Source organism: Esox lucius, chromosome 2, assembly GCF_011004845.1.
Source record: "Esox lucius isolate fEsoLuc1 chromosome 2, fEsoLuc1.pri, whole genome shotgun sequence".
NCBI classification, from domain to species: Eukaryota; Metazoa; Chordata; class Actinopteri; order Esociformes; family Esocidae; genus Esox; species Esox lucius.
Window position 1 is genome coordinate 25,196,326 of NC_047570.1, and position 16,756 is coordinate 25,213,081.

The window sequence follows — 16,756 nt, forward strand, 5'->3', positions numbered from 1 at the left end:
GCAGAGTGCAGACAGACAGCGGTGAGAGTGGAAACCTCAGGACGGAGAATGGATTATCTTATTGGCGCTGCGCTGAACTTGTGCAGGAGAGCCTCTCTCACCTCCTCTTTCTCTCTCCCCCTCTTTCTCTCTCCCCCTCTTTCTCTCCAACCCTCTTTCTGTCCTCCCCTCATTCTTTCCCTTCTTCTATCACATCGTCTCTCCCTCTTTCCCTCCTGTGGACAGACAGGTTACTCTGCCTTTAATGCATTTAGGCAGCAATTGGCCTTAATAACCTTTATTGACTTCAGCGGGTCAGAGCCAAGAATCTAATTATCAAAGTGTATCAATTTCATTGGGAGTTTAGAGTTGCACTGTTCATATAATTATTTTAAGGTCGGCTGGGCCAATTAATCGCTATCCACTTATTTGATGGGTGTGTAAAACATTATAAATGTTATGGTTCTGTTGTGTGCAGTCTCCCCCTAAATATTTTGATCAAAGGAGAGTTTGTGTTTGGAGAGTTGGTTGTTGTTTTCCTGTGGCCGGTAGGTTAGAAAAAGTTGGAAATGGAGTGTCTTGAGGCTGAGCTACAATGCAATATTATTGTTGGTTTAGAATAACCACCTTCCTCCCTTTCTCTCTCTTTTGATTTTATTTGCATTTACATAAACATTTTGTAGGTTTTATAAAGGCAAGATTCAAGTGTGAACTAACTAGTATTTTTTTTAAAGAGCATAATTCACTAATGTAAATACTTTTTTAATTAAAAAATTACATTCATTATCTTCGGTTAATCTTCGGTTTTGCCCCTGCGATTTACTTAAATGAACCGCAGCTACTTGTTTATTGAAAGTGTGTGTAAGTATGTTTTTTAATATATTTTTGGCATCAGAGTGTGTGTGCACCCATGTATGTGTGTTTATGTCTCTGTGTGTGTGTGTGTTTACGTGTGTGTTCGAGAGCTGTGTAGTAGTTTATCCTTCCCAGTGTGTGTCAGCAGCAGACTACCTGGACAATGTGTGTGTGTTGTCCTTATCACACAACATTGAACAGTCTCTAATCCTGGGCTTTTTTCTCGCTCTACCGTGTTTACCTCCAGCTCTTTATTAACACGGCTGCTCCAACCTATTTACAATGCTTTGCACTGAAAAGAAATTACTCCAAGATTATTGTTATTATTCATTTAAAGAGGAAATATATGGCTGATAATACATTTTACATTACGGAGCCGGCTTGTGCGGAGGGGAAATATAAAATGAGAAGAAAAGGAGAGAGTGAACGGTAGAACGGGAGAAAATGTAGTATAAGTCGCGGGCAAAAGGTACTTTGCGATTCTCTTTGAAGTACTTATTCAACAGGGTAAGCTGAATTTTCAGCAGAGCCTGATAGTGTTCTGGGTAAATACTTAAACCCCTTTAGAGAATTTCACGCAGCACAGATACGGTGAGCTGCGGAGTGGGGCTGAGGAGGAAGGCAGGGGTGTTTATGTTACCTGCAGCCACTGCAGCCCACAGGCTTTGTACCTAAAGACATAGGTACAGAATGGATCCCAGTAGGGGATTGGCTGTGTGACAAAATCTACAGTAACATCACTGGGAGCTTGTGTGGAATGTGTGTGTGTGTGTGTGTGTGTGTGGGGGGGGGGGTTAACTCTTTCAATGCACAGTGGGCCTCTGTCACAGCCCCCCCCCCCCCCACCCCCCCGCCACACACACACACACACACACACAATCTATTTTAAAGACACTCTCTCAGGCACTATACATTTTCTTCATTATGTGTTATCATTTTTAAACAATGCTGCACTGTGCAGTGATTTATCACATCCTGCTGTTTTTGTTGAATTTGTTATCCTTATTAGTCATAGATAGAACATGAATGTGAGTGTTTTCTCAATAATTATTTTACGAAACTCATTGTCTTCTGGAGAAAGGATTTTTTGGTTTCACACATTAGTGAGTGAAGTGACTGTTGTCCTACTGTCTGTTTGTAGGGTTGATACTGTGCAATAACTTTGGCAACATGCAGGGTTCTAAATTAAAACTTGATGTTATGAGCATGACATGGAATATGGAATTAAATAAGATTTATTGATATAAAGCCTTTATTCGGCCTACATGACATTTTAGCTTCTTTTGAAGCCCATATGGTGTCCTGGAAACGACTATTTGACTCTGTAATAACAATAGATTATTACAAAAGCTAAAGTGGTAAAACAGTTCCTGACGAGGAAATGACGTATACATTTGTATAATATTATACTTCTACATTATGTAAAAGTAAAACATTCCAATTGAAATGCTATTTATTAACAGATTTACCCTGTAAAACCCAGGTTTCAGGACGTCAGGTTTGTCACAGCTACATGGAAGATATTTGTCGTTAATTTACTGCTATTATTTCTCTTGAGGAACCTGTCACCTTTCCAGTCTTGCTTCACCCTTTAATGTTTGGTTATGGTTAAGTTGCCAAGTCGCAAGCTACTGGCTAGCCAGTGAGATAACAGAACTGAAAAAAAGTATGAACAATTGGTAAACAATGGCCAACAACATTATTTATTTAGGTCAAAACAAAAAGGTCATGCTGTATAGACAGTAATATAGGTTGGCTGAGCAGGTTGGGCTATAAGCAAACCCTTTTCACATTCCCAGCTGTGCAGCCATGATGCCTACCAATGTGTGTGCTTTTTGTCTCTAGGCCACTTGGATTTATTGTTACAGCAATTCTTTTCTGGGAAAGAAATGTCTTAGGAGCTCACAAAATTAAACTTCTGTTGATTATGCTGATCAGAACAGCAAGATATTTAGTAATTTATGATAATAGGTCAGATTTTAGAACCCTGGCACCATGGAAAATAGTTTAAAATGACACATATTAATATAAATAATAAATATAGACAATAAAAGTGTTTTTTTGTCTTGCATTAATATTATGCTATGGGATTATAGCATGTTTGGACCAGTGTGTTTTATTGACAATCATTCAGCTTTGATCTTCTTTTCTGTCACTTTCTTAACAGATTGATGACTTTAGATTTCAGCATTTCTTTCCTCCAATTCAGAAAAACATAATTTACCAAATAATTGTCATTGTTTACTATAATGTTTCGTCATGGTGGTAAAATATAGTAATTAAACTCTCATATTAGCAGATTTAGTATGGAAAGATGTTCCCAAAGTAATTTTTTTTTTTAATGCCATGTCAAATACACCACTGTAATTCTAGCAATGTACAATCACCTATAGAATATATCTGTCTGTCTTTGTGTGTGCATTCATACAAAACAAAAAAGTGATTTGTTATTGACACTTGTTTGGTAATTCATCTTGTTTGTCTGGTGGATTGTGATGTTGACAGTGTTTCTACTGTATTGGCAGACTTTGAAGTCTCTTGTCTATTTTTCTTAGAAAACAAATGAGCACTTTACAGGGACTGATCTGTCTTATCCTCTTAGCGGCTCCTCCAATCTCCTTCCTGGGTTATTTCTTTATTAAACGTGTTGTTTTTTCTCCTCGCTGCGCCCTGATCAGCAGGATAAGTCTTCGTCGGGGGGAGATAACATCCATTAAAGTGGTAAAGAGGAATTACAGGGCAGCACAGATTAATCACTGCTCAGCCTAATCCCATTCACTGTGGCTGTGGACCGGAGGACGGCTGGGCGGGCTAGCCAGAGGTTCTTCTTGCCTGTCTCTTTTTGCCTCTGTCACACAGAGAGAGATGGAGAGATGGTTAGGTTAATGGAGAGATACAGAGATGGTAGCAAGAGAAAGGAAAGAGTTACTTTCGAGAGAGAGAGAGAGAGAGAGAGAGAGAGAGAGAGAGAAAATGCGACCGGAAACGAGAAAGATAATTTAGTAAAATGTACTGTCTCTAAGTTGTGAGGTTGTAAGATAAATTCACAAACTCAGTCATTCAAATCAGTTATTCTGAATACAATTTTTTCCATTTTTTCAATGGTAAAAATGTGAATGTAATTCAAAGAGACTGAGATGACCGAATCATATATCCATACTCCCATACTAAAGAACAGCTCACTGAACATACATAGTAACATGTACCAGGACTTGCCACTTTGATACAGTTGTACATATTTATTCTCCAATGAAATCAAGAGTCTTCACAGGCATAGGGGCAGTTGTGGTATTGTTAAATGGGAACGAAAATCATTCCTATGGATGGATTATGGCTTTCCTGTGGGCTCTGATGTTAGACAGTGTGGTGGCAAACATGTTCATTCAGTCTTACTTCATCCCAGAGAGAGGGGATCTTGTTTTGTTTTCCGGGAATAGAAACCTTACTGTAGGGTGGATTATTGCATTTCTATATGAGGTGTGATTGATCTGAGAGTAAACCTTCTGTGAAGCAGGCCCAGGTAACAGCAGATAAGTAGTTAGCTAAGTTCTGAGCTTTAGTTGTCTTCCAGCCTATTCCTCCGGTCTCACCCCCCTGCACAGTTTGTGCCATTCCCCTTTTTAATTCTCCAAAGTCGTTCATGGAGTCACGGTGTTCAGGCTCTTAAGTGCGTTAAGCTGAGTTGAGAACAATGAGCAGGAGAACAGGGGTGTCCTGATGGGAAGAGTAGTGTAAAATTGTCTGTTTCGCTTGAAGAATCACAAAGAAAGAAGGAATTATGGAGAAGATGCTGCAGATAATTTGCGAGGTTTTAGGTGAGGAGGGATGGAATGGTAGTGTGGGGGGGGGGGTATAATGGGGGGATTTAAACAGCAGCCAGAGAGGGTAAGGCGGGGATGGATAGATGAATGGATGTGGAGCAGTGATGCAGTAGATGAGATGGATGGATGGATGGATAGATAGATAGATACAATTGATATATAGATTGATAGAAAGATAAGAGAGAGAGAGAGAGATGGGAAGAGAGATCAGTGAGCCCGAGAAAGGAAACGAGATTAGACAGATAGATGATAGATTGATAGAGAGAGAGAGGAAGATAGATGATTGAGAAGGGATTACAGTTAAAGGCAGTGGAGCTCACTAACATGCTGGAAAGTTCATTCTTTTTTTCTTAGTTTGTTTCCCTTTCAGAAAAAAGCTCTGTCTGAGGCGAGTTATGAAATCAAGGTATACTGTACCTCCACAGTTTTTTTTCTCAAAATATCCACAATTCAGTGATACAGTACGAAGCCTAAAGTACAACGCTAACAAAAATAAACAATAAAACAATTCCCAAGTCCTTTTTTGGGGGGTTGTACCACCTTGCCTACGCTCATAGGGGCTATCAGAACCATTGCAGGTAGTTTGGGGGGTCTCACCCTTTCACCTCCCCAGATAGTATGGTCCAGGGGCAGTGTTAAGTGGGTGAGATGTAGGACAGTGTAATTACCGCTAGTCCTGCTCCCTCCATGGGGAATGCCAGATATAGCTCTCATTAATTCCTATTTGTGTGTAATGAGAGGGTCATGTACGGTCTAATAAATGGCGGCTTTATTTGGGTGCGAGCTGCAGTACTGCATCCAGTCTCCGCTGGCCAGTGGCTTCATAAACACCCCGGTACCCGCCGTCCACAACCAGCATTCTGCCCGGCAACCTGGGCGTGGAGCACGAACACTCACTGAAACAACCATAGTACCCTTTCATGATTCCGGCGAATGTGGTTTCGGTTTTCATCATCTGTCCTGTTGTTGGCCACCCGGTGGAGGACAGAGGATCCAGACAGGTCAGTTAGCCCCATGTCTGTCAGAGCCTGGGGATCTTCTGTCTGTATTAGCCCAGCTGGGACTGTGCTGCAGCCTTTCTACTGGGACAGCTGCCCTAGGGAATCCACTCTGTACTCCTCTGTCTCTGACAGACTTAGCCGACCTGCCACCTTAACTCCCTGGATAAAGAGCTGAGTGGGATCTGACAGGTCTTTCACACAGTAATGTACGCTAACCCGTTGGGCCTCCAGCCAGGGCAGCAATGGACCTCGGGCCATTCTATTCACACTGTGACATACCTTTAGCCAGAGCTACCGTATATGGGTTTAAGGTGATGGCCTGTCTGCTCTCAGTGGAGCGGTTAGTCGGCACAGCGTTTTGGGCCTTACTCTGATGGTAGGTCGAGCCGGCAGGGATCAACTATTTTTTTGCTTTGTTTTGTTTAAAACCAAATTCTCTTGTGCTAGCCACGCAGGAGATTGATGGAAATCCACATTATTGGTTTAACATTTCTTAAGAAATGAGGTCTGAGGCATTGGTGGTAGTGTAACACTTTGACTTTCGGAGAGAGCTCCTGGCTTTCCCCCAGTCAGCAAAAAGCTTTTATTGGCAAGAGAGAGGTGCTGATCAGAATCTGCAATCTACAACAATCTAGAATCAACTTTCAGATGGTGAGAGAGCAGCGGGAGAGAGAGAGCGAACGGTGTAGCGGCAGACTTATGTGAGAAAGTGTCATGTGTCTTCAATCTCTGTCAAGCTCAATCATTTCTCCCCTAAATTAGTCCTTCCACCTCTTATGCTTTTCTGAGGTGGACAGTAATGGATTTTGTCTCGTCCAGGAACGCTCGGGTAGTGTTTGTACAGTGTGTGTGTTTCCTTGCCAGTCCCCTTCTATGGAGGCATTCTGTGTGTGTGTGTGTGTGTGTGTGTGAGAGAGCGAGAGTGTGGTAGCACTAACCATCTGCAGAGCTCATTCAGACAGGGTATGTGGTTTAACCGTTAAAATAAACTGGATCCGCTCTGCCTGCACGTGAGACTGTCAGAACCATGCCATTGGGGTTTTCTCTGTGATGTTTGTGGGGCTGAAGTGGGCTGTTGGATTCCGACCCTAAAACAGATTTGCTTTTTCTTTCCCACCAAAAGCGATGACCACAAAAGCCAATCAGGTTCTGCTTCATTTGGCCCTGTGAGAAGCATATGTCCATCCATCCTCCCTCCATTCTGCCCTGAAAGACGGACTGCAGCTCTCTTTTACAAAGACGCCCGGCCCACAGTAGTGCCTGACAATGCCTTCAAACGCATGCACTTGTTAAGGCCTTCTCTTTACAATCCCCCCCGTCTGCCCGAACGCGCTTCTCTGATGTTTCAGACACATTTTTCTAATGTTTTACACTTCATATAATCCGCTGTGTATAGGCAAGCTCAGTTTGGGGTTGACATAATTGATGGCGCCCACGACCTTTCGGGGGTCAATCTGGCTGAAAGGGCAACCTCTCAATCACCACGGAGATCGCAAGTACCCCCCCCCCCACCCCCACCCAAACACACACACACTCATACTCATCTCATGGGGCTTGAAACACATAAAACCTCCTCCCAGCCCTCTCCTGTAGGGGTTCCCCCCCCCCCCACACACTCTGGATGCCTGCTCAGTGTTAGTGATGTCAACAGTCAGGAGGGCTTCAAAGTGACACCAAGCCATCACTTGACACGTTCACCCTAGCCGCCCTGACACTCCAGAACCTGTAGATATCTCTGCCTCAGACCTTCAGCCGTGACTCCGCTGTGCTTTCAACACTGTTCGCTGTGTGATGTCACAGGAAAGTGGAAGTGGCTTGGGCTTATTTCCTGGGCCAATATCATTTTTCATGACTATTACCCCTAGAAACCTGGGAAGCCACACACACACACACACACACACACAACTGTTACCCACAGAGCGCAGTGTAACCCGGTTCTGTAGCAGCAGGGCCTAACACACCAGGTCCATCTAACCTGGCAGGGTCATAGCTCCCTGGTTGTTCATATCACACACACACACACTCACACACACACTCACACTCACACTCAATATGATCATAGTTCCCTAGTTGTCCAAGTCTTCCAGCAGAAGCTGTCATTTACCATGAGCATGGAGGTGTCTGATGCCTTTTTCCAGAAAGCAGTAAAGGAAGTCCTATTGGTTTCATGTTTGAGCAGCTGTCCAGCTTCCCGTTCCCTGGGCTATGAAATAGGATGTCAGGAAAGATCCAGGAGCTGCAGCCAGTAAGAATCAGAAGATTTAGCCTGAAGTCTACTAGCTAGCAACAGAACAGGAAAATGTGATGAGGACAGGAAAGGGGGGGTTGGGGGGAGGAAATTATTGAAAATGTGCCTGGATAGAGAGGGACAGAGATGAATAGCAGAAGAGAGGGAATGGGGAAACAGGGTTGCTTGACTCTGGTGATGGTTGTGGCTGGTTGTCCTGTATGTACAGTAGGTGTTGTATCAGAGGGGCAGCAGTAGTCATAAACGGAATGATGAATTACGAGGCTGGGCAGGAGCTCCAGGTGGGCAGCCGTGGAAGTTGGCACGGAGAGTCTGACAAGGAGGCCTGATTATTGCTGTTATGGTTGGAATCCGTGAGGGGCAGGAAGTGCCCGGGAACTGAGGAAAGTGTAGAGGTGAGGCTGCCAGTCACACAGACCGAGGTGGACTCCCTATCTGTGTCCACTGATACAGGGCCACATATGTCGCTTCACTCCACAATAGAATCTAATGAAGGGCTTTCTCATTCTAGGTCCGTGGGTAACTTTAGACTGGAGTATGGGGAGAAAAGTGTGTGTCAGAGGAGAGAGGGAGCCAAATAGCCCTTAACTTCCTGCAACCACTGAAGTCAGGCAGGAAGACGTTTCATGGGGTGTTACCAATCTCAATGGGACACTAGGGTAATTTATAGAAACCCTAGCTACAGTTTTTATAGTGTGTGAACCCATGTGGAGCTTATTTACCATCACATCCTACTTCCCTCTACTAATATACTGTAAGGTCTATAAGTTGCATGACCAAACCCCCAACTTGATAGTTTAGCACAGCACCACCAAAATACTGACTGCACCATCTGCTATTTCCTTTCCAGTCTTTGTGTACAGAAACACAAAGGGTGGCATTTGAAATCAGATGGACTAGATGAGATGGTGGGAGGTTGTTTGGAAGACGGGTGTCTGACTGAGAAGCCACAGGCTTCCCTGGGGTGTCATCTCAGAAGTTCTCTCTCTCTTTGTATTTGTTTACCTGATCTGGGGGATGTGGAGCTCTCCCCTCAGTATAAATACACAGACGATGGGGCTGCTGCTGATTCTGGACCCTCTTTAGTTGGGGGAAGGGGGGGGGGGTTGCTGACACCTACTAGGTCCCCTGCCCTCTTCCTAACCCTGGGCCATGTCCTGGGTCAAAGGACAACTCTGGTCAGCTTCAGGAAGCTGAGGAAAGGTGCTGTCGTTTACATGGAAAAAGATGGGAGAGGTACGGGGAGGGGGATGGCGACCGGGTGCTAACAGAGTAGGCTGACCTGATAAGGGTGTGGATGGAGGATGGAGAACTGGGACTGGGTGGTTATGGTTGTGGGTGGTTTGGAGTTAGTTCTGCATGGTTCTATGTGTAGGTGTCTAGCTGCCTGTGGGTGGTTCTGGTTGTGGGTGATGGTGTGGAACTGGCTCTGGATGGTTCTGGGTGTGGGGTGATGGTGTGGGGCTGACTCTGGGTGAGGGTGATGGTGTGGGGCTGGTTCTGGGTGTGGGTGATGGTGTGGGGCCGGTTCTGGGTGTGGCGCTGGTTCTGGGTGTGGGTGATGGTGTGACGCTGGCTCTGGCCCAGTGTGGTAAACAAGGCAGTCTAATGATCCTTGGGATCATCCTGGGGTTAAACCTGAAGGCCTCACTCAGCACCGGTCAGTCAGATCCCTCCTGTCCTGAATACGGCACAGCAAACACACTGCTCCAGTCAGGGACATATATACTCACTGAAGGAAGCCCTCTCAGGAGCCTGTCGCCAGTGTATTTGCTAAGGCTTAACAGGAGAGGTGAGCAGAGTTCAGACCTGCCATCAGTGTTGTGGGTGTTCTGGGGCTCCTTTGGTAGCTTCTGTCATCATCCTTGCTGGGGTGGGGGGGGCTCTTCCCCTCTTCGGTGAACCCCTGACCCCCCCCCCCACCTCCAAGCAAAGACACACATACAGTCAGCATTTGGTGAGGTTAACACAGGTCAAAGCGGGTATCCGTTCACATGGTTCACCTGGGTGATACCGCTGACATGCACAAACCCCTCAGGAGCCTGAAGAAGCGCTACATGGTGGTTCTCTTGTGATAGTTTCTCAGGCTGTCGATCACCTGAAAACGGTGCTTGACGCGGAGTACTGACTGCAGCGCAGTTTCCATAGGGACCGGTCTAATAGCTAACTGCCATTCTCTCATCTGGTCAGGCGATCTACCTTATCTCTCATTCTCCTCAGGTCCAATTGGTCACGCAATGCAGTGGGATAATTTTTCATGTGGTTCCGACACCTGTCACGTCTATGTACGGCGGATCGAGGCGGAATGTACCATCTCTGAATCCTGCTCCGCTCCCATCTCAAGAACACACAATCAAACTTGTCCTCACACAAATTTAGACAGGCAGGTGGATTGTCAGAAACGGATTAAAAAGGCTGTTTCCCTCTTACATTGTGACGTTTGAAAGAGAGGAGGGGGGGGGGTGAAGAGAAGAGAGAGACGGAGAGAGCGCTGTGTAATAGGGGGAAATGAAAGCGTGTGACTGGTGGATGTGACAGGGAGAGACTGCTCTTAACAAGCAGTCAGAGTCAGTCAGAGTAACATATCCATCACAGCACCCTCTGAGGAGAGAGAGGCAGGCCGACAGAGATGGAGAGAGAGAAGGTGAGAGAGAGAGAGCGAGGGTAGGTGAGGAAGCAGATGGGAGAGGGGAGATGGACGGATGAAATGGAGAGAGAGAAGTATGGGAGGAGAGAAGTGAAGGACTGGAAGTAAAGAGGGAGTTTGAGCGGCGCTGACAGCACTGCATTTAATTTGGGTTTCCAGATTCCTCTTCATTTCATTTCCTCTGAAGCAGCTTAGAGAAAGAGATGAGAAGAGGGGAGGAGAAGAGAGGAGGAGAGGAGAAGGGGAGGAGAGGCAAGGACAGAATAGGAGGAGATTGAAGAAGTGAGAGGAGGAGAGAGGAGAAGACTAGAAAGGAAGAGGAGATGAACTGAGAGAGGGATGAGAGAGGAGAGGTTTCCAGTATGTTCCAGATTAAGGTTGACACACCACGTGACACTCTAAGCTGCCCTGTAATTCATGTTCAACAGGGGGATACTCTCACATTACACATCAGTGGTGGACGTGATTAATCTGTAATATTCGGAGTCATTTGCCATCCTCTGGTACTAGCTACATTCTCACAGTCTGGATTCTCTCAAGTATATCCTTGGTATAAAACTGATAGGGATTTTGAGATGAGGTTGAGATAAGGTTTGAGAAGAGGTTTAGTTTGGGTTTGAGGTTGTGAGCTAGGGATACAGTTAACCTGGGGTCAAAAATGAGGTCACGTTTCAATCTGGGGCAAGATCGTGTCAGAGTGACTGTTACTACAAATGGACTCGGACATGAACAGAATAGTTCTATGGAACTGTGTCATTTTAATACACCGTTCTTTATTTTCTTTTTTTAGACCCAACTCTTTCTGGCAGCGGTGGAGGACGAGGGACAAGAGCAGGAGGGCAGGAGAGAGATGGCAGAGACCCTGCTAACTGCCCTGACTGACAGACAGCAGCACAGACAGACCTGGAGAGACAGGTAAGCACGTTCCCAATCACACAACCCAATGGGTTCGGATGGCACATGCCCCGAAATCACACGGTGTCACGCGTTCAGATGTGTTTGAAAGGTCTCCATGGGATCGGCATTGTTGACATTAGAGTAGGTATGCAGGTGATATCAAATGAATTCCTCAAAAAGTCTGTTGAGCTGACGTGGGTGTTGGAGGTGTTTGTAGTGAGGGGCTATTGGACCTGGCAGCTGTCTGGGTGACACATGGGTTTCGGGTTGGAGAGGCCAGTCACTTCCTTCCCCGTAGATAAGGTCCAGTCCAGGGTTAGACAGAGACATAGCCCATTCATTCAGATAAAGCAAGGCCTCACACACACAAGCATGTTGTTTTAGCTGTTCTGACTCTCCTTGCACCCTCCTGTACTGCTTTGGTGCCCTTTTCTCAGAAACACACACACACACACAAAGATGTATACATTGGTTTAAATGACGATTTGATGTTATCATAATCAGCCAGTCAGCCCCGGCTATAAGGGCCTCTCCCTCCCTGTGTGTCCCAGCTTGGTCACCTCATCCTCAGGGGCAGACAAGATGCATGACCTGGTAAGAGCCTAGCGCCTGGAGGTGAATGAACAGACCGACCCCACCGAGATCTGTACCGGCCGGGGCCATTTTTCTTGCTCGGATAAGGCATTAAGCCAACTTCGGCAAGCTACGTCGACAGACAGCCCCCCCCCCCACCCCCCCACCCCCATACCCCCCAATTGCCCCGGTAACCACCTCTTTTATGATGCGTCGCCTCTTTTTGACCCCAAGCTACGCCCTGAACAGATGATTCTTGTAAACAGACAGTTTGCACACCTCGTCGGGCCGAACTGACGCCTAGGATCCACCTTGGTTGGAGACGGGTGGGGGGGGGGGGGGGGGGGGGGGGGGGCGACTGAAAGGCATTCCTAACACAAGTGCTGAAAGCTAGAAACCACCCTACTGTTCACTACTGCCACCCCCCCCCCCCCCCTGAAACAACACCCTGCTACCAGCCACATCGGTCTGTACCCCCTCCCTGCCCAAACAGATATCACAGGCAAACCAATGACAAGGCCCAGGACAGGAAATGCAGGGTAGGGTCCCTGTCTTCGTTTCAGACAGGAGTTTATTTCATCAGCAGGATAGATTGATTAGATTGTGGGGACAGCGCCCCACATGCATACACACACACACACACACACACACAGCCATAATGTGTTTGAACTCCGACTGCTCCCTATCTCTCTGCACACAGATAATGGCTCTCCTAAAAAGCAAGCCGGGGGTCGTCTGTGAAGTGGCTGTCAACAGACAGCGTTTAGACGAAACGAAACACATGGCCTCACGCAATGTTAAGAGACGAGTCTGATAATGATTTGACATAGAGCGGATAAGCAACAAGAAACAACTGTGTGCTTTGTGGTGAAAGATAGCTTCACTTTTGGGTCCCTGCTGGATTTCTTTTAAAGTTGTTTCTTTCTTCTGAATCAAAGATAAAGTACTTGAATGTTGATATATCACAGAGGAACACAGACAGTAGTTCAGTTTAGTCTAACGCATTTAAACATTTCATATCCGTAACACCACTCAATACAATGGAACTTTTTAAATGGAGCAGCTGATTCATTTCGCTGTTATTTTTCCCTCCACTAAATATCAATGTTCTAATTAGGTTTCAGTAGACTCTATTCAACAGGCTCTAATTTCTGCATTCTGCTGCTCTTTTGTTTCCGTGGAAACCATTCAGAGCATAATGCTTGCTAAAGCTTTGAAAACACAAAACAACATGATGGATTGCTTTAGCTAAAGGCACATAAACAGAGCAAGCTGATTGATAACGTTTTTCCCCGACTTTTGTTTCTTAAACACGACCAGTTAATGCACTAGAGCGCTCGGCAAACCTGTGCCTGCTAGCTCTCTGGCCAGTATCCCCTCAGGCAGAGAGAATGAGGGAGAGGGAGGCAGAAGGAGTAAGAGCAGAGAGAAGAGAGAGCAGAGAGAGAAGAGAAATGGTCCTTGTGACCGGCAGGTCTTCACCGATGACTTATGGGTACTCATGGTGACAAATTCCTTTGCTCACCCAGTGCTGTAAGGGCAGTCCATCCATCCATTCATTCATCCCTGCTTCTCCGGTGAAGTTATGAAGCTGTAATTTTGTATCTAAAGGATGCATATTGAGAAAGTTGTATGTGTTCATATACATAGTACTATAAAGATACACAAAACCACTCAAATGTCTGGACACACCTACTCATTCAAGGGTATTTTTTTTATTTTCCACATTGTAGAATAATAGTGAAGACATCAAAACTATTAAATGACCCATGGAATCACAAAGTGATAAAAAATTGTGTTGAACATGTTAAGATACATTTCTTATTGTAGGTTCTTCAAAGTAGACATATTTAGACTTGATAGCTTTGCACAATCTTTGCATTCTCTCAACCAGCGTCATGATGGAGTCACCTGGAATGCTTTTGCAACTTTCTTGTGGAGTTCCCACAAATGTTGAGCACTTATTGACTTCCTTCTCTCTGCCGTCCTACTCATCCCAACCTATCTCAATTGGGTTGAGGCCGGGTGATTGTGGGGGCATGGTCACTCTCCTTCTTATATGTGGATTTATATATACAGATATTATACATATAAAAAGTTAATTTGAGTCTTTAGAACATCTAATGCGGCCGTCTATCACTCCCTTACAGTATTCATTTATCAACATGGGTAAGGTCCGAGAACACAAATGAAAGGAGAGAAAAAGTCGTTGACCTCCATAAAGCAGGCAATGGATATAAAAGAAAATGGCTAGATGCCTGAAAAAATCTAATTGTAGAAGTTTGTTGAATTTTGAGGCCACCATGTCTCCTTCATGCCAATTACGACTTTAGAAGTCTTGCCAGAAAAAAGCCTCTGCTCTCATCAAGTCATTAATGTCAGCTCCTGGAATTTGCTGATCATCACCGGAACTTTGATTAGAACCAGTTTGTGTTGTCAGATGTCTTGACGAGAGTCTTGCCTTTTTAAAACAGGGCACTCTGTCTGAAATACCATGTATACCATTAAGGATTGAACTGATTGAACTGCCCAGTTAATAGACATACTGTACATTGTGACCTGAGTGCAGCCTGATCAGTCGTCATCAGGTCAGAGTGTCAAGGTGCCATACTAAAGCATGGTAGTTGAAGAATACATTGCAACTGTAAGCAAACACTCTGAATGGCAAAGGCACCCATCCTTCGCCATTCCGACTATCCAACCCCTGGTAGCTGTGTAATACTGGAGCTGCTGAGGTGGTGATTGGCTGGCTTTTCTGAGACTTGTGTCTGACCCTGTTGACTAGCGGTCTAAAGATGAATCATGACTTCGTCATTCTTGTTTTAGCGTGCCTTAGTTTCTTGACCGGTGTTATGTCCTGTGATGTGCCTGCGGCCACCACCGACCCTCCTGAGCAAGTTCACCCTGTGCTGACCTATGAGAGCCAAAGGTCATGACTTTGGACCAATAAAAAGTCTGCATTGTCACAGCCAACTAGCAAACACTGACGGGAACAGCTGTGAGTTTTGTACTGACCGTGCAAACTGCTGTAGGCTTTGTAAGGTCATTATATGATAATGAAAATGATTAGAGAATTACATGGGGGTTTAGGACATGAGAGCAATGGGAGGAGGAGGAGGCGTTTGGGAGGAGAGAGGGGAGCCACATTCGGTTTGATAAATGGACTGTGAAGGTACCCATCTGGCCCTTCTCTGTGGCTTTTCTCTTGCTTTCTTTCATTCGGTTCATTCTGCCTCTAACTGTCTTTGCTACCCCTCAGTCATTCCTCTGTTCCGTCACTGGGCCCTGTGGAAAAGGAGTGTGGGTCGGTGTGGTGTGAACGATTAACAGAGTGCAGAGCCAGCACACCTCTGGAGGAGAGGGGTGGAGGAGAAGGCAGAGGGAGGATGGAGGGGCGGAAAGGTTGGAGGAGTCGAGATGGAGGAGGGAAGGAGGGTCAGACTGGGTGTTTATGCGTCAGTGGAAGGGTTTTCTGGCTGACTTGGCAGCCCTGTCCGCTCTGTTGGCGTGGACAGAGCTGTAGGTGTGTGTGTGTGTGGTTGGGAGTGTGTATGTGTGGCCTTTGACCTGGGAAGCAGTTGGACAGCTTGGACTGTGTAAATCACGGAGCTGCCGTGTTCCTGGGGCTCAGAAGTTCATCTTCCGATAGAAAACGACATGACCTCACACCATTCCACTTCCTTGCCGCACAATGCCGTCTCCCCTCGATGTCTTACTTCAGTTTAACATGTGTTATTAGTTTCCCTCAAACTATTTATAATGGCGTAAGTTGCTGAGTCAGCTTGGTTTCATAACAGTCAAACAGATCTATAGGCGGTCTCTACAGTCTTACTGCACATTTGTCATTGTCTTCAGTAGCCACCCAACTAGTTTTTCCACTATTTGCATATTTGTCACAACTGCATAAGCATAGCTAATAATACAACTGAAACAACTGATACATCTGAAATATATTTGTCTTTTTTCAACTTGTGCGTAACATACTTTTATTAATAAAAACGTGTTAATGTAAACAATTGTATTCAATTCCAATATGAATAAGAGCTATAGATATAGGCCAAGGGAATTATGTAGGTTCTGTTGGTTGATAGATGGAGAGTTATAGAAAGTCTATAGGTCCATACAGCTGCACTCATCACATGGCTCTCCAGCCCTGACCTATGACCTGGGGGCAATCTTCCCCTCACCCAGCCTCTTCCAGCCTCCGCCCTCCCTTTGTTTCCTGCCATTGTCCCTCCCTCTCTCCCTCTTGTCTCCCTCTCCCCACCGGTCTCCCCCATGGCCTCACCTGGGTACAGCACTCTCACACAAAGAGCTCAGCCTGTCATCAAACCCAGGGGTTATCCGGGGCCACGGCAGGGTCACATGGGCCAGGCTGGAGTTATGTCCAGGCTGCGGTGACCCTCTCCACTGTGTCAGCCACCAGTTGCACCCCTGCCGTGTCACTGGGAGAGAGAGACCTTCCTCCCCCCACAGTCCTCCACCGGGATGATGACATGTCCTTTGTGCCGGTGACAGAGTCCCCCTCGCCAGGGAGGGACAGAGAGAGAGAGGGGACAATGAGGGCCCCCTGTCCCAGATGGGAATTTAAAACAAGGGTCCCAGGCTGCAGTGAAACAGTGACAGACCATCTGAAAGGAGCTAGAGCACCCATAGATGGAGACGCCATGCTGTGGGGGAGGGAACTAGCGGACGAGTCCCGTTTCACCACCCCCTGGGGGAGCAGCGAGACCAT

At 46.0% G+C, this 16,756-nt stretch overlaps 1 protein-coding gene across 4 annotated transcripts in view; it reads left to right on the forward strand.

Moving 5' to 3' along the window:
• Positions 1 to 16,756, forward strand: part of fto (FTO alpha-ketoglutarate dependent dioxygenase) — a 128,016-nt gene that overhangs the window by 47,898 nt on the left and 63,362 nt on the right. For 3 of the 4 annotated variants that reach the window (XM_010892666.5, XM_010892667.5, XM_010892664.5), the window contains exon 9: positions 11,342 to 11,466. In XM_010892666.5, coding sequence (XP_010890968.4) covers positions 11,342 to 11,466 — 125 coding nt within the window. Of the gene's footprint in view, positions 1 to 11,341; positions 11,467 to 11,999; positions 12,070 to 16,756 lie in introns of those variants that run through there. The other variant, XM_010892665.5, reaches the window with a different exon arrangement.